Consider the following 27,761-nt stretch of genomic DNA (forward strand, 5'->3'; position numbering starts at 1 on the left):
GGAGAAGGGCGGTATAGAAATTTGAATAATAAAAAAATAAATAAATAAAAATAAATAATAACTCTGACAGTTACATTGGAAACATCAGCCTGGATGACAAATCTCTTGGAGGAATTGGAGTGTTGAAGGTACACAAAGAACTGCACTAACTGCACAGCAATTATTAAATGGACAAGTTCCGTCTTGGTTTCATAATTTTTAAATAAATGTCATCTTATTCTAAATAAGACTAAAACACAAATATAAATGTGGCCAGTTCCTGCATGAGTTAGAGATTTTTGTTCCTTATCATATTTTCTTTACAATTCAGATCGGGCCTCAGCAGAATAATGTAGCATTTGGGGAAAAAGATACAAGCCAAGAGAGCAGCTCCAGAGGTCAAAATGGAGAAGATCTCCACAGCCACCATGGACTTCCCTTTGGTGCTCAGGTAGGTGGGGAGGAAGGAGATCCAAACACTGCAAAAGACCAGCATGCTAAAAGTAATGAACTTGGCTTCGTTGAAACTATCAGGCAATTTCCTAGCTAGAAATGCCACTGTGAAACTGATGAAGGCCAAAAAAGCTAGATAGGTGAGGACCATGTAAAACATTAAAGCTGAACCTTCCTTGCATTCCAAGATAATATCTTCTCTCAATGAATGGAAGTTCCAGTTGGGAAATGGGGAAGAGGTTACCAACCAAGTGGCACAAAGAATTGCTTGGACCAAGGGACAGGCTACAACAATGGAATTAGTCAGTGGTTTTCCTAAGAGTTTCCTTGACCTGTTTCCAGGCTTTGTGGCCATGAAAGCCAAAACCACCATGACAGTCTTTGCCAACACAGAGGAAACTGCCAGGGAAAAGAGAATGGCAAAAGAAGTTTGTCAGAAGAGACAGGTGAGCTTCCCAGGTTGACCAATGAAAAGGAAGGAGCAGAGGAAGCAGAGCAGGAGGGAGATGAGGAGGATGTAGGTGAGTTCTCTGTTGTTGGCCTTGACTATCGGTGTGTCACGATGCTTAAGGAAAATTGCCAGGACTGCCAATGTGATTAAGGACAGAGAAACAGTGAGAGAAGCTAAAGTGTATCCCAGGGTCTCTTGATAGGCAAGGAAGTGGATCTTCTTGGCAATGCAGTGGTCCTTGTCCTTGTTTGAGTATTGGTCTTCTGGACAAACCTTACAATGAGCTGCATCTGAAATCAAGAGTCTCTGTTTAAATATTTCAGAGTTACTGATAGAGAGCATTTATCTCTCCCAACTAGGATCCCTTTCTGAGAGTCCAACTCAAAAAGAAAGTGAAGGAAGTAACCTGTAGGCAGTTTATGGTGCCTTAAAGGGGCAAATTGTCCAAATGCCTGATGTTTAGTTGCTCACAGATAAGGATCTCTCCCTCGCCTGTCACTGGGCATGTGCAGGATTATTTAGACTTTCTATGTGAGAAATTGGCACCTGATTATTTTTCTCTTTATATGCAAACCCCACGAAGATCGACAGATCTGTCATTCTAGAAACCTATTTGCTGTTTAGAGACATTTATCTGTTGGTATGTCATAATATGACACACACACATTGATAGGAACATGCACATATGTGAAATGGGGGGGGAAGGGAAATTTCTCTATTTAAAATGAGTTTCTTGCATCATGCTGTCAGACGTTTTGCAGGGAAGGGCTAACAGACATAAATAGGTTGATCTATTTCCTGAGCAGGCTATAAATTTCCAGCAAGATCGATAGTTTAGACCAGTGGTGAAATCCAAAATTTTTTACTACTGGTTCTGTGGGCGTGGCAGGTGGGCGTGGCAGGGGAAGGATACCGCAAAATCCCCATTCCCTCCCCACTCTTGGGGCCAGCCAGAGGTGGTATTTGCCAGTTCTCTGAACTACTCAAAATTTCCGCTACCGGTTCTCCAAAACCTGTCAGTACCTACTGGATTTCACCTCTGGTCTAGACAGAAACAGGTGACTATATAATTTTTGAGCACCTGGATGCACTGTGTCATTCATTTAGAAAAAAATATCAGTAGTTGTTTTCCCACTGATGTGTGACAGGAGGAATAGCAATAGAAATAGCACTTAGACTTATATACCACATCACAGTGCTTTACAGCCTTCTGTAAGTGGTTTACAGAGTCAGCATATTGCCCCCAGCAATCTGGGTCCCCATTTTACTCACCATGGAAGGCTGAGTCAACCTTGAACCAGTGAGAATCAAACTGCCGAACTGCAGCCAGCAGTCAGCAGAAGTAGCCTGCAGTACTGCATTCTAACCACAGTGCCACCATGGCTCATGTCCTGAAAGTTCCCTGGGTTTTAGGAGGTGACAATTTCAGAAAAGAGATGTGAGCTCAGAGCAAGATGGTAAGGAAGGATGGAAGACTGAGTCAATCTTGAGCCAGTGAAAATTGAACTGCTGGCAGTTGGCAAAATTAGCCTGCCATACTGCACTCTAGCCACTGCACCACTGTGGCCCTTCCTTCCTTCCTTCCTTCCTTCCTTCCTTCCTTCCTTCCTTCCTTCCTTCCTTCCTTCCTTCCTTCCTTCCCACTGAGCACTTAGACTTATATACTGCTTCACAGTGCTTTACAGCCCTCTCTATGCAGTTTACAGAGTCAGCATATTGCCCCCAACAATCTGGGTCCTCATTTTACTGACCTCAGATGGATGGAAGGCTGAGTCATTCTTGAGCTGGTGAGACTCGAACTGCTGGCAGTTGGCAAAATTAGCTTGCAATACTGCATTCTAACTACTGCACCACCCCAGCTCTTGCAAAGGGCAGCAAGAAATTTACAAATTGCTGCTTTGAATGCACCCCATGAGGAGAGCAGTCCAGCCAATCCTCGTTTCTCAGAGTTGGGAAGTTAGATTGGATGGGCAGAACAATTTGTATCTGCATTCGGAAGCATGCCGAGCCTAGCTCAAATGACCAAAAAGTCCTTAATATTTTGATCAAATGAATGGTTTATTCCAGAGCTCTTCAAACTTGGCAGCTTTAAGACTTGTGGACTTCAACTCCCAGAATTCTCCAGCCAGCTATGCTGGGAGTTGAAGTCCACAAGTCTTAAAGCTGCCAAGTTTGAAGACATCTGGTTTATTCAATTCATTTTAAAGGTACTTTACCTGTTTGATTAGAAACACTCCCATCTGGGCAAGGAGCACATTGGTAGCAGCAAACCTGTTCACCTTCTGGAATACTTCTCCTCTCTCCTGCATGGCACCTCTTCATGCCACACCTGGCAAAGGGTAACTTCTAAGAGAAAAAAGAGAAAGGGTAGAGATAGTTAATTTGATCAGGTGGCTACTGTGATACTGCAACGGCCATAATTTTGAGAAGTATAAGTATCATTCATTTCGAACTGTCATCACTGTCAGAGTATGAATATTCATAATTGGAATAGGCAACAGGTCAGCCAATTGGGGCACTGTTTGGTAATTGAAACATAGTATTTGTTGTATGGGGCCATAAGAGAAAGTTTGGAGCCTGGGCGTGGCTTCACTGTTCTGTATATAAGCTTGAGGGCACTAGCGTCTCTCACCTCTATTTTGACTTCTCCATTTTGTGCTTCCATTTTGTGCTGTGTTTGTACTTGCTATTTCTCTTCTCAACAACGTGAAAAAAACCTATAAAGGCAATAGTGAAACAAGGGTTTCACTTACCTTCGCTACCGATTTTGAACTGTGAGTGTGTGAGTGCAAATGGCGCTTCTGTGCATGCACAGAACCTTCTGCTCATGCACAGAGCGTCCGCGATGACATCCGGGTGGGAGGGCGGAGCTTTCCACTACCGCTGCTACCGATTTGCCCAAACTGGGGTGAACCGATAGAAACCCATCACTGCTACAAGGGTATTGTATGCCTTTTATGTTGTTATGTATATAAAGACGTTTTGAATCCTGCTGAATTGTCTGATCGTGTGTGCTGCAACACACTCTGACAATCACTTCAATCAGTCCCTGAAGAAATAGTTGCTGAATGAGGATTTAGCTATAATTGTTTTCTTTCAGAGCTGAAGAAGCTTCTTGGATGAGAAGTGAAATGTCTTCAAAGAAAAAAAAAAACCAAGAAAGTCGTTACCTCTTGAAAAAGCACCTTTGGACAACCAGGACCTGGATGACGGAGAATCTCCATAGACATTTAGTGATATAATTGTTTTCTTGCTCTCTGCCTTTCAGTTACATTTTTTAAAAAAGAAAGAAAGAAAGAATAATAACCTAACAAGAATGATCCATGGAATTCTCTGTTGCCTAGGCCCAAGTAGTTATTACCAGACACAATCAGTCCTAAACAAACATATTTTATTAGAACAGCTGAGAATTACTTCATTCTCAGCTTAGTCCAAATTAAACAGTCCTTCCGCCTTATCACAAACCTTTGTCTTCTTTGGCACCCTGCCAAGGCTTTCCTTGGCAAAACCCCACAAAGTTCAGAAGCAAGAGATGCTGACAAGAAACAAATGTAGCAACGTTGCTTTTGTACAAAGGTCCCAAGAGCCGTTGCTGCTCTTTTAAGCCTTATGGGAGGGGCCAATCATCTCCTGGCCTTACTCCCGAGTTGTCCTTTTTGCTTTAGCTGCTCTTGCCTTCTGGCAGCTGTTCGCATGCGTGCACTAGGAACAGGCTCCTCCTGTTCCTCTGCCTCTCTGCTATCAGCCTCTGGAGGCTCCGGAGTCCACGCATCACTCCCAGATGGCCCTGGCCCCCTCTCTGCCTCTGATGCAGCGCCCTCGTCCAGGCCTTCCCCTGACTCCAGGACTGGCCCATGGTCCTCCCCAGCCTCCTCACTGTCCAACTCCACTGCCAGCTCCGCACGCTGCTGGTGGACCACAACAATTTCAATCAGAATTCCCACCCCCTCACCCCCTGATCACAACCCTTATTGGATATAGCACAAATCAGATTTGAATCTATTTGATGAAAAAGAGACTTTTCACCACATGGCTATTGTCCTCTCTGAGTCAATCTGCCTTTTTTTTTCTAGTTAGAAGGACATTCTGCATCCCCCCCCCCCCGGGAGAGAATAAATTGCTGAATATTAGAATATTTCCTTCCAACTCACCTTTGTGGCCCAGATGATTTCATCCAAGTTGATGGTGAAATCCTGACCTGAGGGAGCCTGGGGATCTATTAGCCCAATTTTGATGGGGACAAAAGACAGATTGGGGAGAAAAATCCAGTTGAGAAGATCATAACGAGCAGACACCAATCCATTTTCTGAGAAGGAGATTTCATCTCCAGCACTGTTGTTGAACTGGACATTCTTCAAATAGGGAAGAATCTGAAAGAAAACAGCCACCATGTCAACTTGCAAAGCATTCCTGGTCTGCTCTCCAGTTGCCATGGGGAGGAAAGTGGGGGAGGACTGACGAAGCAGTTCAGCAGCCATGTTCAAAAGCACATTCCACACATACCTTCTTCAAGGTTGGATCTTGAAGCATGTGAGGCATGGTTTTTACAGCCTGTGAAAGTGCCTTGTTGGAGAATGTGATTTATGACACAGACTGAGAGGAGGGGGGAAACAGGGTCAGAGTTGAATTGTAAATTATGTGCGGCAGAGTTGACTTCACCCGGGAAGTTGCTGACATGTTGCTCCTAATAAATAACTGGATTTCTTTTGAAATTTGGCTCGAGGCTCATGAGTTAATTAGGGCATTTGTTGGAACCCCGACACACAGCCTGTCTGGTTCTATCCCTCCATGAATGCAAAACCACCCAGGTTAAGTCTTTAATACAGGACAACTTGATAAATCTCACAGCAGGAGATCTTTAGGACCACTTTTCAGTGAGCCCTTCTATATGTATTGAGATTCACAAAAGCTTCTTTCACACAACAAGTGGAGCAGTACAATAAATGGTATACTAAACGAATGATCTGTGTTCACTCAGAGTGCTAAGCCATAGAAAAATGGGGGAAGCTAAAATTGAGTTGAGTAATTGCAAAGAAGTTGAGTAAGTACAAAAAAGAGAAACTAAAATGATTAAAGGCCAGGAGACTAAAACATCTGAAGAACGGTGGCAGGATTTGGGTTTGGCTAGTCTAGAGAAAAGAAGGGCTAGATATCAGTGTTCCATTATTTGAGAGGCTGCCACAAAGAGGAGGGGGTGAATTTATTTTTCAAAGTACCAGAGGGAAGGACAAGAAACAATGGATGGAAACTAATCAAGGAAACATCCTAGCAGTGAGAACAATTAACCAGTGGTCCAAGGTCCCTTCCAGCTCTATTCTGATTGGGTGTTTTATTTATTTATTTATTTATTTATTTATTTATTTATTTATTTATTTATTTATTTTTATTTTATTAAAGTTTTATACTGCCCTTCTCCTGCTGGACTCAGGGCGGTGAACAGCCAAGAATAAAAAAACATCCAATACAAAATTTAAAATTATTAAAAGAATTAAACAAATTTTGGCCCAGATTTAAAACATCCCAACTAAAATCTGTTACAATTAAAATATCGAAAGGGGGGGGATTTTAACAGGCTGGATTTAGGTTACAAGCTAAAAGAATGATAGGTGGTTCAGCAAATGTGGCCAGTAGGACTCCTACTGATCTGTCGAAGCATCTTGCACAAAGATAATCAGATGTTCATATTGCTTTGGGCTCACACCTCCTCCCTGGAAGTGTGATTTGTCCCTGGAAATTCACATTATTGAAGATGTTTCAGAACCTTATAGGAAGGTCTTTCCCTTATGGATCTTATGGACAACTGGTTTGGGTAACTTCTCTCTCTCTCTCTCTCTCCCATTCTTCCTCTCCTTCTCCCTTTCTCTCCCTCCCCACTCACTCTCTCGTTTTCATTAAAACATTATGGCTAGTTCACTTTACTATATTTTTATAATTGCACTTTTAATTTGTTTTCGTATATACCATGTTTCCCCAAAAAGAAGGCCTATCCTGAAAATAAGACCTAAGTTGATCTTTACATGTGCGTGCAATATAAAACCAACTCCCAAAATAAGCCCTAATTAAGATCCCACCCACTCCGGAGTGCACAGGGTGGGATGAGGATTGATCTGGAGCTCTGTTATCGGCTGCAGAGGCCATCAGGAAAGCCTTGCTGGTCTTGCTGGCTGCAGAAGAACTTCCTGAAGGCCTCTGACAGTGAAAAGGAGGCTGGGGGTGATGTGCACAAGTGAGGTGAGTTAGTGGAAGACATCCCCCCAAAATAAGATCTGTTGCCATTTTTGGTGGCAAAAAAAGAGAAGAGAAGAGAAGAGAAGAGAAGAGAAGAGAAGAGAAGAGAAGAGAAGAGAAGAGAAGAGAAGAGAAGAGAAGAGAAGAGAAGAGAAGAGTTGGAAGTGACCTTGGAGGTCTTCTAGTCCAACCCCCTGTTTAGGCAGGAAACCCTACACCACTTCAGACAAATGGTTATCCAACACCTTCTTAAAAATTTCCAGTGTTGGGGCATTCACAACTTCTGCAGGCAAGTTGTTCCACTCATTAATTGTTCTAACTGTCAGGAAATTTCTCCTTAGTTCTAAGTTGCTTCTCTCCTTGATTAGTTTCCACCGATTGCTTCTTGTTCGAAGACCAGGTCTTATTTTTGGGAAAACACGGGTAGTTAGATAGACAGCAAAGGAGCATTTATTAAGTAAATCAAGAAATGCCCATAGGAAATGGACATTTAAATGGACAAAAAGCCACTCAGATTACCTGCCAGGATTGGACATTTGAGATCTTCTTTCCGAGTCTCACCATGGCTGGTTGTGGTCCTGATCCCTGCATGGCATGTAATGCATGTGCCACAGCATAAATGGCATTGTAGATGTTGTAACTTTTACCCATCATGCTCACTTCAAAAATGTAAGATGGCAGATTCTGTAAATCCTCCTTTCCTGTACATTGTTTTTTCTTCTTTTGAGGGATCTCTCCTGGTTTGTAGATCTTGCAGTCCATGATGGTTTCCCACCATGGAGGGAGAAAGACATCTCCTTGTGGGTTCAAGGGGTCTAAAGACAGAAGGAAATGTCTGAATTCTGAGACGTCATGGGTATGGTCCCTGAAATGCAAAGAACCATGGAATGGCTTTAGGATTTTTAATAATTCTTGAGGTTCCAGTGCACTAACTTCCCAATGAGAAGTCAGGATCCAAACCCTTCCGAATGGTGCCTCAGTCTTTTGTTCATACATGGGCAGAGCGATATATAGCATTACAATTTTACTGGAGTCTCCAAACAAAATAACCACTTCAATTTTAATCCATGTTTGGAAAAAAGCTATTAAGCTAAGTAATATCTTAACAATATCACCAGTATTCACTATTTTGGTGAAGGCCAGACAGATCTCCTTCTCCTTCAACATTGGCATCAGAGTTGAGATGAAGTATTCCCCACTGTCATCTTCAGGAGCCACAAGCCCAACCCAGTTCCACTGGAAATGCAGAAGTAGTTGGACTAAACTCAAATACTGAAGAAATTCTTTGGGATTAATCCGGAAGAAGGAAGGATAAATCTTTCTGTCTCCTGGAGTGAACTTGAGGAAGTCAAATCCGAGCTGTAGAAAAGGAGAACCTTTATTTGGAAATGAGTTTTGGAAGATGGTCAAATGTTATGCTGATTATAAAGAAAATGTGTATAAGATGTTTTACAGATGGCATTTTGCACTGCAAAGGTTGGAAAGGATGTTTAAAGACAAATCATGGCTTAGGTCCAAGGTATTTGGCAGACCATCTGTGGCCAGCGACAGCTCTGCATCACCCGGTGCGTTCCCACAGGGAGGGCCTCCTTGGGGTGCCTTCGGCCAGACAATGTTGGCTGGTGACCCTTAGGGAGCAGGCCTTCTCTGTGGGCACACCTACCCTGTGGAATCAGCTCCCCCTGAGGCTCTGGGTGGCCCCTGACCTTCGCTCTTTCCGCCGTGGCCTTAAAACATGGCTATTTCATCTGGCCGGCTTGGACTGGAGGGGTTTTAGAGGGGATTTTAATGGTTTTTATAGTTTTATAGTTTTATTGGGTATTTTTAAAGGAAGGATTGGACTTTATGTGTTTTATTGTTGTGAGCCGCCCTGAGTCCTTTGGGAGATAGGGCGACATATAAATCCAAATAATAAATAAATAAATAATAAATAAATAAATAAAATCAGCTAATTGCTGGAAGTGTCATCAGATACCTGGATCATACTACGTATGTGGTGGACATGTGTAGAAGCCAAAAAATATTGGGCAAGAATACATACGTGGTTGGAAAAGATGATACAACAGCATATTGACTTAAAACCTGAAATATTTCTATTGGGGATTATACCTGAAATTTATAGTAAAGAGAACGTATATTTAATTATCCATGTATTAACTGCAGCTAGAATTGTATTTGCACAAAATTGGAAATGTAAAGAGATTCCGACGGACGAGAACATGATCAGAAAAATATTAGAATGTGCAGAAATGAATAGATTAACACTTGCAATCAAATAACTTTGGGTCCATTTGTGTGTGCTTATGTTTTTTATCTGATCCACACAGAGCCCCCTTACCTGTGGGACCTTGAAGGTGCTGAAGATGGAGGCCATCTGCCTTGAGGATTTGGTGTTCAGATCTCCAATGACAGAGAACAGAGTGTCCTGCCTGTCACATTTATAACCTGGAACCATTTCGCCTCTTGTAGACAGTAGTGAGAGGTTGTTCCATGAAATCCTCCTAAAAACATGTCTGTTGTCATAGATTTGGAAGCCGAGTGTGATGTTGGGGAGGAGAACCAAATCTTTGTTGATCTTTGTTACCGCAAATACCAAGGCCAGAAATAGCTGGTAGTTCTTACGTATCATACTAGAATGAGAAAACACTTTGGAATATTAGAATGACTTGTGTGTAGTGGTGTAGTTTTCCTTTCCTTCTCTCTCTCTCTCTCTCTCTCTCTCTCTCTCTGTTTTCTTCTGGACTTTGGGATGGTGAATCCATTTGTTGTGAGCATTTTGTTGTGACCAAAATGTAATTGAGATGTTATGTAGATGATACTGCCCTAACATTATGGTAAGTGCAAATAGGAGCTGAAAAGTAACAGATTTGCAACCTTAAACAGCCAAGGCTCATACATGTGAGTAATCTCTAAGGTTGCTTTAGCAGTTTGATTATCCTTTTCAAAACCTGTTTCATCTATGGCAACCACTGAGTCTCACAATACTCCACAACATAATTAGCTAAAGGCCACCAAATAGCACTAATGATTTCAAAAGTAGGTTGGTCTTTTCTAAAAACACCTCCACTCTGTAAAAGCATTGACATTTCTTTGAGTTTTCCACCATGACTTTCTCAACTTCCTCTCTAGGCCAGCACAGTTTCTAATATGTTCCCCCTTTCTCACTGTGTGTGCATCTTCCTTATGAAGAGTCCTGTGAAACTAGAACATTCATTCCTAGTTTATAAGATAACATTTATTGTCACTTTTTCTATGAACACACTGGCTCACATTTAAAAAATGAAATTCTCATGCCTGCTCACAAAAGAAAATAAATATATCCATACATATATATGACACATATACATTTTATATAGCTATACCTATAGATATAGATAGTTAGAGACAGATATGATTGACATAGAGATAGATAAATAGAGATAGAGATAAATAGATAGAGACAGAGAAATGATAGGTGAATGATAGAGAGATGGGTATAAAGATAGATATAGAGATAGACATAGAAATAGAGACAGATACATACATAGAGAGATAGAGATAGAGAAATAGATAGATATATAGATATAGATATAGATACACACACATACACACATTAATCACAGTCCATTTTAAATACATAGTGGAAAAAAAGAGTCTTGAGAGTTAACAAGATGGATACTATATGGTACAAAGCTATTACAGAATCTAGTTGTTCTTCTTCAGATAGCACAAAGCCTTCTCCTAGAACGTAACAAAGAAAACTGGTCAAGGAGAGGATATGTAGCGTCCACGACATTACTGCGAACCCTGGTCAAGCAGCATTTGTATGCCACATCCTGAATAGAAGGAAGTGAATATCCAATAATCTTTTTTTGCTGTCCTCACCACTCTAGCCAAAGCCTTTCTGTCTGAAACAATGATACCTCCAAACCAGACAATAATACAATATGACAGGAGGCTTTCAACTGTCCCTCTATAGAAAGTGGTAAGGTTAGGGGAAGTAAGACATGCTCTTCCCATATGACGCAGAAAATGCAGGCACTGCTATGACTGATTCACCAGTGTCTCACTGTTTATGAGCTTGGCTCTTCATCGAGAAAAGTACCAAGGCTCCTGTACTGCACCAGGGCACTGCCAACATCACTAGAAGAACAATTTCTGAAAGGAGCCCCTGAATCCAAAACAAAGTATAATCTTCTACCTCCTTTTTTTTTTTTAATTTGATTTATATGCCACCCTTCTCCGAAGACTCAGGGCGGTTTACAAGGCGTTAAGCAATAGCCTTCATCCTTTTGTATATTTTATACAAAGTCAGCTTATTGCCCCCACAATCCGGGTCCTCATTTTACCTACCTTAGAAAGGATGGAAGGCTGAGTCAACCTTGAGCCTGGTGAGATTTGAACTTGCAGTAATTGCAGGCAGCTGATGTTAATAAGAGTGCTTTAGTCTGCTGCACTACCAGGGCTCTTTCCCCTCCAAATGAAACAAATGGCCGATTTGTTGAGTTATTGCTACCATGGGGGTGGATAGGTGGGATTTATGGGTTTTATCTTGCTGATTTTTAAAGTTGTAAACCTCGCGGAGTCCCCTGGGAGTGAGTTGAGCGACTATATAAAATTGGTTAATAAATAAAATAAATAATACCGTTTTGAAAGTGGCATCATTGATGGCTCACTGTTGAATTCCATCTTTCTAAAGTCGGAAAAGGTTATCAGGGGCAAATTCCCCCCAATAATGAGATCACCAGGCTTATAATAGTCCTCCAGAATCTTCAAAGGGTTCCTAAGTATGCACACACCTTGCATTATCTGATGAGTGGTTGAAGGCAAGAGCCAAAGGAGAAGCAACAGCAGAATCATCCTGTTCATGATTCTCACCTTAATTCCTAGATCAAAACTCAATGTTTATTGAGAACTTATTTGGCCCCCAGGAAACCTCACCAGAACTTTAACATAGAAGAAGCAGGCTACGCAACTTGGGTAGGTTCAGGGCAAATTTATATCAAGTATGCTTTCTCTTAGCTGTGTTTGAGTTGTCACCAAAGAGAAAATTAACATGAGTGAAGTTTCATTGATTGCAAGAAATTACCACTTTGCAAGATATACTGAGGTGACATGTCTAGCCTTCCTTGGGAGAGCCCAGAGCTTATTTTTTTTCAAGCAGGTTTTATCTTGGAAATGTTTTCTGGGTAGAAATCCACAGGGGATACATTAAGAATTACTGTTCTTCTGATAATTGCAAGGCAGACTAACATTCTACCCTCCTTAGCGATAGTGTCTCTTCATACACCAGAAGAGGAAAAACATGTTGGTGTCTTTTATTGATACAAGGATCAGATGGACTTGAGGATCAGGATACAGGTGGTATTCGGCCTACCTGAAACCCAAGATCGAATCTGGCCTGTGCCTTAGTTTGTTCGGACAGAGTTAGAGTCAAGGGGAAAACTTCCAGAATAACAGAGTTGGAAGGAACCTTTGAGGTCTTCTAATCCAACTCCCTGTTCTGGCAGGGAACCCTATACCATTTCAGACAAATGAAACTCTTAAAAACTTCCAGTGTTGGAGCATTGACAACTTCTGGAGGCAAGTTGTTCCATTGGTTAATTGTTCTAAATGTCAGGAATTTTTTCCTTAGTTCTAGATTGCTTCTCTCCTTGATTATGTTCTGATCCATTGCTTCTTTCAGAAAAAAAATTGAATAGTAGGAAGGAATTCTACAAAGCCTCGGGAAGCAAACACTCACATTGAACCTAATCCTTTAAAACTAAAGGATTTTATTATAATATTTTAAAGCTAAAATATTTTTTAAAAAAATTCAATTAAAAGGAATAAAAGGCATGCTTCTCGCTTTGTATATCAAGCTGGGATGACCATCATGCCTTGAGTGACTGTGCAGACTTTACAGGAATGCAGTTGTCATAAGGCACACATAACACAGAGATGGTTAAAGCAATATGTATAGTGCTGACATTATCATCCCAATCAGAAAATCCACCACTATCAGCCAGTCTCAGCTTGGACACTTAGGAAAGAAAGACCCTTGACTCCCTTAATAGAGAAAAGGTATACTCTTACTAAAGTGAAGTGGTTACAGTCTAAGCAAAGCCAGATCTGAATATTCCCGTGCAATTTTGGTGTATTTTCCTTCTCCCAAGTCCTCTCAGGTCCTCCCTCCCTTTTGGTCATCTGGTCAGTGTCCACTAGCATTCAAAACAATTGTTTTGGTAACAGTTCTGGTTTTGGCACCTTCTTGGTAGAGGTTTGAATTCTCTTCTCATGAGTATGTCCTTGGATCTCTCAACCATTGTCTCTGATTGGCGTCTCTGGTTCCTATCATTTCCCCCCTTACACACCCTTGCCTATTTCCCCTTTTTGGCAATATCCCAGCAATGGGAAAGGAAGCTGAAGTGACGTGCTGGCAGATCTGACGGTCACATTGATGAGGTAGCACAGCAGCATTGGATGAGTAGTTGAGAATTTAAATTCTACCATAAAAAAATTAAATGAATAGAAGCATGGAACAAAGCCTCAGGAGACTATGAAAACAAGCAAATATGCTCAAAAACAATGAAATGGAATCAAACCCTTTAAAACACAACATTGTAAAATATTGAATAAAAAGAAATAAAATTAGAAAATATCCAGTTTGAAATAATGAACACCAAGCTTTGTTTCTACATAGAGCACTGGGTCTCACGGAGGACGACTAGAAGGCAAGAAATGAAAAACACTGTATGATTATTGCTGAAAACAGGAATATTTATTTATTTATTTATTCAATTTGAACATCTATCCAACTCAACCAAGTCAGTCCTATTATGACCAGTTATAGCACTTGAGTAAGGCATTATTAAATGGATCTGTTTCTTCTTCTCTGTCATGTTTTAGAAATATCATCGGATACTAAACATGCCTCAGGAATAAATATGTTTCCTATCCCTGCATGAGTTAGAGATTTTTGTTCCTTATCATATTTTCTTTACAATTCAGATGGGGCCTCAGTAGAATAATGTAGCATTTGGGGAAAAAGATACAGACCAAGAGAGCAGCTCCAGAGGCCAAGATGGAGAAGATCTCCACAACCACCATGGACTTTCCTTTGGTGCTCAGGTAGGTGGGGAGGAAGGAGATCCAAACACTGCAAAAGACCAGCATGCTGAAAGTAATGAACTTGGCTTCATTGAAACTATCAGGCAATTTCCTAGCCAAAAAGGCCATGATAAAACTCACGAGGGCCAGAAAACCCAGGTAGGCCAGGACAGTGTAAAACATTGAAGCTGAGCCTTCATTACATTCCAAGATTGTCTCTCCTATCAAGGAATGGAAATCCAAGTTAGGAAACGGGGGAGAAGTTATCAGCCAAGTAGCACAAAGAACCGCTTGGACAAGAGGACAGGATACAACAATGCAATTGGTCAGTGATTTTCCTAAGAATTTCCTTGTCTTGTTCCCTGGCTTGGTAGCCATGAAAGCCAGAACCACCATGACAGTCTTTGCCAAGACAGAGGAAACTGCAAGAGAAAAGAGAATGGCAAAAGCAGTTTGTCGGAAGAGACAGGTGATCTTCCTCGGTTGACCAATAAAAAGGAAGGAACAGAGGAAGCAGAGCAGGAGGGAGACCAGGAGGAGGTAGGTGAGATCTCGGTTGTTGGCCTTGACGATCGGTGTGTCACGATGCTTATGGAAAATTGCTAGGACTGCCAATGTGATCAAAGAGAGAGAAAGAGTAAGAGATGCTAAAGTGTATCCCAGGGTATCTTCATAGGAAAGGAAGTGGATCTTCTTGGCAGTGCAGTGGTCCTTGTCCTTGTTGGGATATTGGTCTTCTGGACAAAGGTCACAGTGAACTGCATCTGAAAACAAGAATCTTTGTCTTAAGAATTTCAGAGGCACCCACAGTTAGGATTATCTCCAATCCAGCCTAAAATCTCATTTGTGACTTTTCTGTTAGGTCCAATTCAAGAAGAATGCAAAGAAAGGATCCCATAGACAATTTAGGATGCCTTTAACAGCAAATTGTCCTTGATTCCAAATGCCTGAGAATTAAATGCCTGGAGATTAGATGTCCTTCTCCTGTCACTAGGCATTTGTATTATTATTTTGGCTTTCTTTGTGAGTGAAAAATTGGCACTTCATTTCTCTCCCCCCCCCTTTATATTTAAAGCCTAAGAAGATTGACTGATCTATCAGTCAGGAATCTTGCTATTTGCTGTATTATCTCAGGGGTGAAATCCAGCAGGTTCTTACAGGTTCTGGAGAACCAGTAGTGGAAATTTTGAGTACTATGGAGAACCGTAGCAGAAAGTTTGAGTAGTTCAAATAACCAGCAAATACCACCTCTGGACGGCCCCAGACTGGGTTGGGAATGGAGATTTTGCAGTATCCTTCCCCTGCCACGCCCACCAACCACTCCCACCAAGCCACACCACACTCACTAAGCCATGCCCACAGAACCAGTAGTAAACAAAATTGGATTTTACCACTTGCATTACCTGTTGGTGTGTCATAAAATCAGCAGGTGACACACTCACATGGAGATGCACAAGTGCACACACACAGAAATGTTGAACAGGAGTGGGTGAGAAAATTACTCATTTTTTTCCATCATCCTCTCAGAATTTTTTTTTTCAGAGAGGAGCTAACAGACATTGGTAGATTGATCCATTTTCCTGACAGGCTACAAGTTTCCAGGGAGATTGAGGGTCCTGATAGAAGCAGCACTATAAGTAATATCAGTCTTGAAAACCTGGACACACTGTGCCATTCATTCCGAAAAAGTATTAGTGGTTGGTTTCCCTATTGTTATGGAACAGGACTATGGAAAGGACAGCCATTTTTTTTACAAATTGCTTCTTTGAATCCACCCTGGGTGAGGGGAGCAGTCCTGCCAATCCTCGCCCCTCCGTGGTGGGAGGTTAGACTGTGCAGGCAAGACAATTGAAATCTGTATTCTGAAACGGGCCAAACCTAGCACCCCCTAACTCTGTGGTTACTTCCCCAAACCCCCATAACTTTAACCTTAGACTGTCTACTGTTGACCTCACCCCATTCCTAAGAGGTCTGTAAGGGGCGTGCATAAGAGCACTAACATGCCTGTCCTACTGTCCCCATTTATTCGTATCCTCATCCTGTATTCATAATCATGTTTGTACTTATATCTGTTATCTTATACGTGTTTGACAAATAAATCAATAAATAATTGACCAGAAAGCTCTTAATATTTTGATCTACTGAATGTCTTCCTTGATCCATTCGAATGGTCCTCTATCTGTCTGATTAGAAATTATATTTTATTCTTGATACTGTTTCCAGAAATCACCCAAAATTTCTTAGTGTATTGATCCAATGAATGGCTTCCTTAATCCTGAAAGTTCTACCTTTCCAGTATACTCTACCTGTCTGATTAGAAATGGCCCCCTCTGGACAAGGGGCACATTGGTAGCAGCAAATCTGCTCGCCCTCTGGGACATGTCTCCTCTCTCCTGCCTGGCACCTCTTCAGGCCACACCTGGCAAAGGGCACCTTCTAAAAGAGAAAAGAAAGACTGGAGATAGTGTTATTTGATCGCCTGCTTGTAGGGACTCTCCAATGGCCATGATTTTGAGGACCAGGCATAAGTAGCATCCATTTGGTGCTGTCATAACTTCAAATGGTCACTAGAGGAATGGTTGATCAACGCAATTATGTTCTTGATTTCTGCCTTTGAGTTACAATCACTCAATCAGAATCAGAACAGAGCTGGAAGAAAACTTGGAGGTCTTCTAGTCCGACTCCCTGCTCAAGCAGGAGACACTATACCATTTCAGACAAGTGACTGTCCAGTCTCTTCTTAAAAACCTCCAGTGTTGGAGCACCTACAACTTCTGGTGGCAAGTTGTTCCATTGCTTAATTTTCCTCACTGTTAGGAAGTTTCTCCTTCATTCTAGGTTGCTTCTCTCCTTGATTAGTTTCCATCCACTGTTTCTTGACCTGCCTTCTGGTGTTTTGGAAAATACATTGAACCCTCCTCTTTTTGGCAGCCTCTCAAATACTGGAAGACTGCTATCATGTCATCCCTGGTCCTTCTTTTCTCTAGACTAGCCATACCCAAGTCTTGCAACTGTTCTTCACATGTTTTAGCCCCCAGGCCTTAAATGTCTTAGTTGCTCTTCCATCCACTTTTTCCAAAAATCTTTTTTGAAATGTGATGACCAAAACTGGATGCAGTATTGTAGGTGTAACCTTACTAAGACTTTGTAAAGTGGTGTTAATACTTTACATGATTTTGATTCTATGCCTCTATTTATACAACCAAGGATTGTATATTCAAACATGAATCTGATTCATAAAAAGCAGATCCTTCACCACACAACTTTTATCCTTTGTGAGTCAATCCACTTTTTTCCAGTGAGAAGGACATTCTGCATCTCCATTAGAGAATGAATCTTTCCCTAAATTCAGAACAACTCCTTCCAGCCTACCTTTGTGGCCCAGATAATTGCATCCAGGTCGATGGTTAAATCCTTGTCTGGGGGAGCCTGGGGGTCTATTTGCCCAACTTTCACTGGGACAAAAGACAGATTGGGGAAATAAATCCAGTTTAGAAGATCATATTGAGCTGATGCCAATCCATCTTCTGAGAAGAAGACTTCATCTCCAGCAATGCTGTTGAAGTGGACATTCTTCAAATAGGGAAGGAGCTGAAAGAAAAAAAAGATACTTAGGAACTGGGATAATTAAAAATGACAAGCCATGGCTTCTATCATTCTATGATTACTATCATTTTAGAAGATAATTGGAAGCCTGTAAAGCTAAACCTGTTAGTGTGTTGGATATTTGAGTGTTGAGGAGCAGTATCAGATCACAGGCTTCACAAAGGCTTCTTTTCACACAACTATTTTAGGAGTACAATAAATCTTACAGCAAACAATTGGTCTGTGTTCACACAAGATGCTAAACCACAGAAAAATAAAGGAAGAAAAATCCAGTCCAGTTTCAATCTGGGAGAAAAATGCTAGAAATAAAATGGAGGCTGGCTACAAGGTTTATTTGGTTTTCCAGAAACTTCAGTCACAGCAGCATGTTTCTGAGATGGCTGACAAATTGGCTGGGTGAGTGGATGGATTTTTATAGGGTTCTGGGGTTTGGTGATTGAGATGCTTCAGGGGTGTTGTGCAATGTAATGAGCCTTGTGTCTTTTGCTATTCTAATGGTGGTGGGTAAATCCTTATATGTCCTAAAGGTCATGTCCTATCCTTAGAATTTGGGTGGGGGAATGTAAATTCTTAATCCCATCAGCTTCAGCCTTCTGTGGGAGCTGTGGCTGAAGGCGTTTTGTTTATGAATAGATTGACCCAGTCTTTCTTAATAGGTACAAAATATCCATCTCTAAAGAAGTAAGCTTGAGGCTGTGGCAGGAAGACTGGGGTTGCTTTCTGCCTTTGTTAAGATTTTTTTCTCCATTTCTCCTTTGGGGAAATATAATATTCTGCCTCTTTTAATAGTCCCCAAAATATTTCATTCTCTAAGGAGGGGGAGACTTCCTACAGAAGCTAAACTGAATTGTCTTTTTACAGGCTGGATTCAGACTATGTTAAAAATGAAATTTAGGTAGCTCTGCAAATGTGGCTAGTAGGACTTCTACTGATACTTTGAAGCATCTTGTACAAAGGAACTCAGATTATCATCTTGCGTTGGCTGACATCTCCTCCTTGGAATGGGAAACTCAGGGAACTGTTCAGAATTTTATAGGAAAAAAACTTTCTCTAGGGATCTCATAGAAAACTGGCTTAGTTTACTTCTCTTTCCTACTTCTTCATCAAAACATTATACGTAATTTATTTTACCATATTGTAAATAATTGACATTTTTATTTGTTTTGAAAAATAGTTAGATGGGTAGCATGGAAATTGTCTACGGAGATTCTCAGTCATCTCGGTTGTCCCAAAGGTGCCTTTTCAGAAGGAAACTGGCCTTTGTTTTTTCTTTGAAGACATTTCACTTCTCATACAAGAAGCTTCTTCAGCTTTGACTGGATGGTGGGGAATGGAAGGATTTTTACTTCTTACAGACAGCTGCTCATTTGCATCCTTTTAGAGAGTAGTTGAGGGCACTTGGAGGTTAATCGCAGGGCAGAAAACATCCTTCAGCCAAGAAGACTCCACACCCATTTGTACTACCCAAGTGACCCTGACTACACAGATAAACCTCCAAGTGGCCTCTACATTCTCTCTAAAATAATGCAAATGATCCCAAATGTGTCACCAATGTGTTGGAAATACAAGTCACAAAAGGGGTCATACTACCATCTCTGGTGGTCATGCAGAAAGACACAACACTATTGGCAAGAAATTAAGAAAATGATTGAAGAAATAATGAAACAGAAAGTCAAAATGAGACTGGAATTTTTTCTACTCGGAATAATTACCCCACAATTTACTAAGGAAATAAAATATCCCACAATACATATCGTAACAGCGGCAAGCGTACTGTATGCTCAAAATTGGAAATCTGAACAACTGCCAACAGAAGACAAATTAGTTGCCAAAATAACAGAATGCGCAGAAATGGACAGACTTTCAAAGCAATTACAAGAGAAAGATGATTCTGAATACTATTTAGTTTGGCAGAGATGGTATTCCTGGTTAGAGGGAAAGATAAACTTAGGAAAATAATGTAGCCTGAATGTCTAAACAGGAGCCATGGGTAGCTAAGCAAGAAGTAGATTATAATTGATTTGTGTATAATTATGTAAATAAATGAATACGTAAAATAGATATGTATAGAGAAAAATAGGTGGAACAGGAAAATAACCCACTGATGCAACAAATTTATTTTCTTTTTGGTGTTGGTTTGTTTTTCATATTGTCTTACCGTATTTATGTTTGTTTGTATTTTATTGTTGTTTTTCTTTTTTAAACAATAAAAAAAATAAAAAGAAATAAAATAATGCAAATGAACAACTGTGTGCAAGGAATATAAGCATGGAAATATTTTCTAAGGTGATTAAGAAATATCCATGGGATCTTTCTTCTCTAAAGATCTTTCAAATGGATGAAAAGTCACTGAGATTACCTGCCATGGTTGCACACTTGAGATCCTCTTTCCGAGCCTCCTCATGGCTGGTCGTGCTCCTGAGCCATGCATGGTATCTAATGCATGTGCCACAGCATAAATGGCATGGTAGATATTGTAGCTCTTACCCATCATGCTCACTTCAAATGTGTAAGATGGCAGAGTCTGTAAATTCTCCTTTCCCATACAGGGTTTTTTCCCCTTTTGAGGGATCTCTCCTGGTTTGTGGATCTTGCAGCCAAAGGCCTGTTCCCACCATGGAGGGAGAAAGACATCTCCTTGGGGGTTCAAGGGGTCTAAAGACAGAAGAAAGTGCCTGAATTCTGGGACATCGTGGCTATGATCCCTGAAATGCAAAGCACCATGGAAAGGCTTTATGATTTGAAATAATTCCTTAGGTTCCAGTGCACTAACGTCCCAATGAGAAGTCAGGATCCAAACTTTTCCAAATGGCACCTTAGTCTTATGTTCATACAGGGGCAAAGTCATATACAGAGTTACAATTTTACTGGAGTCTCCAAACAAAACAATCACTTCAATTTTAAACCATGTTTGGAAAAATACTATTAATGTGAGTACCGTATTAAGATCCATAGTTAACATTTTAGTGAAGGCCGGGCAGATCTCCTTCTCTTTGAGCATTGGCATCAGAGTTGAGATGAAATGTTCTCCCTTGTCAGTTTCTGGGGCCACCAGCCCAACCCAGTTCCACTGGAAATACAGGAGCAGCTGAATTAAACCCACATATTGAGGAAATTCCTTGGGATTAATCCGGAAGAAGGAAGGGAAAATCTTTCTGTCTCCTGGAGTGATTTTGAAGAAATCAAAACCAAACTGTAGAAAGGGAGAATCTTGTTTTAGAAAGGAGTTTTTGAAGACAAGTTCAAAGGTTATGCTGATGTAAAGGATCACCATCCTGTGGTTTTTGGCTCCACCAGTCAAGCTGTTTGACTTTGATTGGAGTGAGAGTTCTCCAGTTACGTTATACTATAAAAAGTCTGCAAGGAAAAATAAAGGAAGTCCAGTTGCTTCTTGAAAAAAGCACCTCTGGGACACCTATGACATAGTTTGCCTGCCTCTGGCATGTGAGAAGCCAAGAGAAAAAACGATCAACCTGATTCACACAATAAATCAGACTGAAGAGTGGCTACATTTAGAAAGAATCACTTAGGAAGGAAATCATGGAGTGAATCCTTTCAGAAAGACGTTATTGTCGACCTCTCTGTCATGGGGGTATCAAGAAAAGTATCCTGACAGACAAAATTCAAAAATACACTATTCAACTCTTGCATGAGTTCTCCAAATCATGGACCCCTGATTGTCCAAAAATAACATTGACTTCGTCTTTGGATTCTGAGTGCACTTCCGTTCTGTATCTGCTCCCTACTGATATCCTTTGGAACCCCCTTGTCAGATGTAAATGCCTTATTCTCCAATGTGTAAATAGTATATGAACGGGGTATCAGGGGTTAATTTATTCTTCACTTCTTAATGTATTCATAATTCACCACTCCCACATCTAGCTCCTCCCATTGTATATATAAGGAGCTGTCTGCATCCTTTTCCTTGCTTCTATCTGTGAATATTCAGTGAATATAGAATGCCTATTGTAAATAAAAGAAAATATATTCAAACCTCTAACTCTCACTAATATTATTGAGTCTGATCCTAAAAATATTGCAACAAGCTGGTAGCAGAGGATGGTTAATTGACTCAATAAAAACTTAAAAATGTCTAAGAAAGATAGGCCCAACACCAGGGCATACAGCAAAGAAATGGAAACAGAACAAGAAATAACCAACGAATCCACAAACGCAATTTCGAGAGAATCCGAAGAATACACCACTGAAGACGAAGAAATTATAGATGAAAATGATGACCAGGAGGAAATCGAAATAGAGAATAACGAACTCAGGTCAGAAATATTAAAACTATTAAAGAGCCAGAAGAACGATGAAAGCCTCATCGCGAACCTCCAAGATATGCTGAAGAACAGCGGAGCAGCGAGAGAGAAAAACATCACTAATGAAAAGTCTAAAGACCCAAAAATAGTGAGTGATATGACTGCAGAAAAAATTATTGTGAAGAAGAAAAACGGTGATCCAGCGCGAAATTTTGAATGGCGGCCATCTTGGTTTCAACAGGCCTCCAAGGTGAGCGAAGCAGAGCCAATCAAAAAGCCCAATTCAAAATTTCTGGCGCGAAAAACGTTATCAGACAACGAAAATGAAAAAGAAGATTCAAACTCCTCAGAAGAATCAGAATCAGAAAGTGAAGGTGATTCAACAAACTACCAAATAAAATCAGCAATGAAAACGCTTTTTGCTGCATTTGGGCCAAAACTAAAAATTACTAAAAAGCTAACGAAGAAGCGAGCGAGCAAGCCTACGCCTCAAGACCTGCCCGCTCCCATCCTGACTACGAGAGCGCCGACGCCCGAACCCAGAGAGCCCTGCCGATACCGCCCCACGCCACAGACCGAAACAAGCACCAACGCCCTCAGAAGAAAGGGAAGAGCAGCCGCCGTCGTCAGGACTCCCAAAATCGAACCAGAGACCGATTCATCTGAGGAGGAGCGGAGCGAGCGAGCCGCAGTGAGGAGAACCTTTCACGACGACTCCAAGGAAGAAATGGACAACGCGCATGCGCAAGACTACGCAGATGGCCCGGGAAGACATGAACTGGCGAGGAGACCATGCAGGCTCGTTGCGAGCATCCCCATGCCGTTTTGTAACTTTCTGCATTTACGAGACCACGGACTACCTCAGGTTGTAAGTAATGGACCTAATAATGTCGGAAATTTACCCAGTGACTTCCCAAAGCTAAGGGTAGATGGCATTAACTTGCAAGAATGGTATCAACAGCTCCAGGTTGTCTTTATGAAGGAAAACTTACTATTTTTTATCACTAGTCCCCCAAAAAGACCTTGGACTCTAAAAATAGATCGTTTACACCATAGAGCATTTTTCTTATTAATATCTAGTGTGTCTCCTGCAATGTATCACAGCATTAAGCCAAATCTGACTGTTTCAGAAATTATTCAATGCATGTTTAATTTGTTTCACAGTGACAGTGTAGCTACCACCACAAGGATGTCTAAAGATTTCTTTTCATCTAGGATAAAACCAGGGGTTTCCATAAGTGAGCACTTAATATCTCTAAACAAAATAAGAGCTGAGCTGCATTTGAGGGGGGAAGTGATTTCAGACCAAACAATGAAAAGTGTTATTATCAACTCACTTGATCCATCATGGGACAATTATATAACACATTTAGACACAATCAATCTAGGATACTTATCCATAGAAAGTCTATCCAATAAATTAATAGCAGAAGACAATTCAAGAAGGAATCGTTCTAACAATCACATAGAACACAAAACATATAGGAAAGTAGCTTTCCAAGAAAAATATAATGAAACATTTAAATGTCATAACTGTGGATCCAGGGAACACAATAGGAGAGATTGCCCCAAGATTTCAAAAGAAAGACATAGGTCAGAATATAGAAACAAATACAATTATAGACAGTCTTCCATAGATAGACATAGATATAGAAGCCCACCAAATTACAAAGAAAATAGAGGGGGCAGAGATAATTCAAAAGATAGAAAATCTGGTTCACTAAATGGATTAAATAAACAAGACAACACTAACATACAGCAAAATGAGAACAATAATTGGCTTATTGATTCTGGAGCAACTAATCACACCACTAATAACAAAAATATATTGTCTTCATTTATAGAAGATAAATTTGTAATAAAGGTAGCTAACCAAGAAAAGGTTCAAGTATTAGGTAGAGGGAATGTAACCCTGCCTGGTCTAGGAAAAATAGAGGGGGTATTGTTAATACCTGAAATACCTCATAACATACTAAGTGCCATAAAACTAAGTAGAGATTCTGACATTAACATTGTTTTTTCTAAAGGAAAAGCGACCTTGGAGAAGAATAAAATAAATATAGGCACTGTGATGATTAAAGGAGGCCTACCTTATCTGATAACAAAGGAAAAATGGTTGCATAACATTGATTCAAATATGGAAGATTGTATTGAAGTAGATAATGAAAATGTTAGCAACAGTGACAATGATGAATGTAAAATATCTCATGATCACATAAATACACACAATGAAAAAAAACCAAAAATAGGTAAGCCAATTCATGATGAGTGTGCTCACATCTTACACAGGAAGTTAGGACATGCCAGTTTTCCTGTAGTACAAAAAATGACTGAACACGCAGAAGGTGTTAAAATAAAAAATTGTGAAAACTATTTGGAATGCTCAGTATGTAAATCTACAAAACTAAAAACTAGTCCCAGACCAAGAAAATCTACTAGATCAACCAACAAAATTTTTGATTTAGTACACATGGACTTAGTTGGCCCATTAACTCCATCAATCATTTATAGAAAACGTTACTTCTTGACAATAGTAGACGATTATAGCCGCTATGGATTTGTTTATACATTAAAACACAAAGATGAAACCTTTCAAAAATTTAAGGAATTTTACAAACGCATAGAAACACAACACAATATCAAAATAAAACAAATCATGACAGATAGGGGATGTGAATTCATGTCTAAAGAATTCTCCCAATGGTTAAAAGACAAAGGAATGTTACATTACACATCTAGCCCATTTTCTGCGTTCCAGAACGGGATTGCGGAGAGGAAGAACTCAACATTACAAACCATGATTAGATGCACATTGGAAGATGCTGACTTAAGTAAACAGTTCTGGTCAGAAGCCTTACATTATTCAAATTACACACAGAATAGAACATGGTCCAGCATTGTAAATAAGACACCATATGAAGTGATGTATAATAGGAAACCAAAATTAGCACACATGCACATATTTGGAGTCACTGCAGACGTACACATACCTAAGCAATTAAGAAGAAAGGGGGAAAACGTATCCAGAAGACTCAGGTTTATGGGTTACGAGACAGGCACCAAAGGATACAGATTCATTGATAATAATAACAGATTTATAGTCTCCAGAACAGCTGTGTTCCATGAACAGGCCAACTGGTCTAAAATACATCTTAATGAAATATTTCCAAATAAGAACAAAGATACAAAATCTCATGTGGAAGAGACTATAGAAAAGCAAGATATCAACAAATATAAAAACAAAACCAAAACATGGACAAATAGCCAACATAAAATAAAAACAGATACACTAACAAAAAAGGAAGCAAGATATTTGTATGATAACGATAGTAAAACTGAAAAAACTATTAGAAACACCAGAAATCAAATACCAAATAAATACAAGGATTATATAATGCATATGGATGGTGAGCCTACAACACCTAATACATATGAGGAAGTGTTAAAACTCCCTAGTAGAGAAAAAGAAAAATGGGAATTAGCGATGAAAAAAGAGATGGAAAGTTTACAAGGTCTAAATGTATTTACACCTGCAGTTGCACCTAAAGATAAAACAATTATTGGTACCAGGTGGATATATAAAATTAAGAACTTAGAGGGAGGCAATACCCTATACAAAGCTAGACTAGTTGCACAAGGTTATGCACAGAAATATCCGGAGGACTATACTGACACGTATTCCCCCACTGTAAGAACAGAGAGTGTCAAAACAGCTCTAGTGGTAGCATCAGCACTCAACCTTGATGTATTCCAATATGACATACAGACTGCGTATCTACACGCAAAACTAGATAAGGAAATATATGTAAGAGCACCTCACAGTCAATACACAAACAAAAATGAGATTTGGTTGTTAAACAAGAGTTTATACGGGTTAAAACAATCTGGTAAACAATGGTATGATTGTTTAGTAAAAGTACTTAAAACCATGGACTTCAATGCTACCACTGCTGATAACTGTTTCTTTGTCAAAAAGGGTGATGATTACATAGAATTTGTATTGATTTATGTGGACGACATTTTATACATAGGAAAACATAAAGAGAGAAGAGAAACTTTTGTAACTAAGCTAAATGAACATTTCTCGTTAAAATCCCTAGGCAAAGTAAACAAATATCTTGGTGTTCAAATTAATAAGACTAAAAGAGGATTCAAACTTACTCAGAGAGATAAGATCATAGAACTTTTAAATAAATGCAATCTAAATAATGCCAAACCTTGTGATACTCCTATGCAAACTGACTTTCTAAGAAATACTGATGAATCTTCTCCTGAATTCAAAGATAACACATTTTATAGATCAATCATAGGTTCACTTCTTTATATATCTAATTGGACAAGACCAGATATCGCTTTACCACTCAATTTATTATCCAGACATGTCAGCAAGCCAACAATGTATCACTGGGAAGCTGTTAAAAGAATTTTAAGATATCTGAAAAGTACACTAGATTATTGTTTAATGTTAGAACCTAATGATAATAAAGAACCAAAGCTTACATGTTACGCAGATGCGGACTGGGCTGGAGACACCTCCTGTAGAAAAAGCACATCTGGCTATATATTCCTCTTAAATGACTGTCCTATTTACTGGTACACTGGTAAACAAGAACTAGTGGCCACTTCAACGACAGAAGCAGAATATGTTTGTTTATCCAAAGCTGCAAATAACCTTGTATGGTTTAATGATTTAATTTCAGATGTTTGGAAAAAACCTGCTTTGCCTTTTGTCATGTATGAAGACAATAAAGCAGCCATTGAAATATCTAGATCTGACGCCATTGGACAAAGGTCCAGACACATAGATATAAAATTTAAACATGTGAGACAATTATCTCAGGATGGATTTATTAAAGCAGTGCATTGTGATACTTCAGAACAATTAGCTGACATATTGACAAAGCCTTTACCTTCTAAGCAGCACAAATATTTAACTTCTAAATTGTATGTTTTGTATTGTCCTGAATCTGAATGTAATTGGTGTTGTATAACGAATCGGCATTTAGAGGGGGATTTGTCAGATGTAAATGCCTTATTCTCCAATGTGTAAATAGTATATGAACGGGGTATCAGGGGTTAATTTATTCTTCACTTCTTAATGTATTCATAATTCACCACTCCCACATCTAGCTCCTCCCATTGTATATATAAGGAGCTGTCTGCATCCTTTTCCTTGCTTCTATCTGTGAATATTCAGTGAATATAGAATGCCTATTGTAAATAAAAGAAAATATATTCAAACCTCTAACTCTCACTAATATTATTGAGTCTGATCCTAAAAATATTGCAACACCCCTTACCTGTGGGACCTTAAAGATGCTGAAGATGGAGGCCATCTGCTTTGAGGATTTGGTGTTGAGATCTCCGATGACAGAGAGAAGAGGGTCCAGCTTGTCACATTTGTAATCTGGAACCATTCGGCCTCGTGTAGACAGCAGAGAGAGGCTGTTCCAGGAAATCCTCCTGAAAATATGTCTATTGTCATAGATATGGAAGCCAAGTGTGATGTTGGGGAGGATGGCCAAATCCTTGTTGATCTTTGTTACTGCATGTACCAAGGCAAGAAAGAGCTGGTAGTTCTTGCAGAGAATACTAAAATGATAAAACGCTTTGGAATATTACAGGGAAATTTGTGTGTTGTGATGTACTTTTCCTTCTCTCTGTGTGTGTGTGTTGTGTATTTTCTCCTAGACATTGGGATAGGGGAATCCATT

General features: G+C 39.9%; 1 protein-coding gene and 1 pseudogene across 1 annotated transcript; both read right to left on the bottom strand.

Moving 5' to 3' along the window:
- Window positions 1-268: 268 nt before the first annotated feature.
- LOC139313108 (vomeronasal type-2 receptor 116-like) lies at window positions 269-8,284 on the bottom strand (annotated as a pseudogene).
- A 5,754-nt stretch (window positions 8,285-14,038) lies between these two features.
- Window positions 14,039-27,464, bottom strand: LOC139313117 (vomeronasal type-2 receptor 26-like). The gene is made up of 6 exons (XM_070938503.1): window positions 27,348-27,464; window positions 20,724-20,855; window positions 20,273-20,390; window positions 17,552-17,634; window positions 16,486-16,615; window positions 14,039-14,943 (listed from the first exon to the last, which is right to left on the bottom strand). The coding sequence occupies exons 1-6, from the start codon at window positions 27,462-27,464 to the stop codon at window positions 14,039-14,041; spliced, it is 1,485 nt and encodes a 494-aa protein (XP_070794604.1).
- Window positions 27,465-27,761: the final 297 nt, after the last annotated feature.

This window comes from Pituophis catenifer, unplaced genomic scaffold (assembly GCF_029215685.1).
Source record: "Pituophis catenifer annectens isolate HBS135680 unplaced genomic scaffold, rPitCat1.0.hap2 SCAF_1, whole genome shotgun sequence".
NCBI classification, from domain to species: Eukaryota; Metazoa; Chordata; class Lepidosauria; order Squamata; family Colubridae; genus Pituophis; species Pituophis catenifer.

Bases quoted from the DNA above. Each gene is read 5' to 3' on its own strand.
- LOC139313117 (XM_070938503.1), bottom strand. From the start codon at position 27,464: ATGGTTCCAGATTACAAATGTGACAAGCTGGACCCTCTTCTCTCTGTC. The intron at 16,616-17,551 runs GTAGGCTGGAAG...TTTCTCTTTTAG, and splicing joins CAATTATCTGGGCCACAAAG to AAGGTGCCCTTTGCCAGGTG. The intron at 14,944-16,485 runs GTAGAGTATACT...TCTTGTTTTCAG, and splicing joins GGCCATTTCTAATCAGACAG to ATGCAGTTCACTGTGACCTT.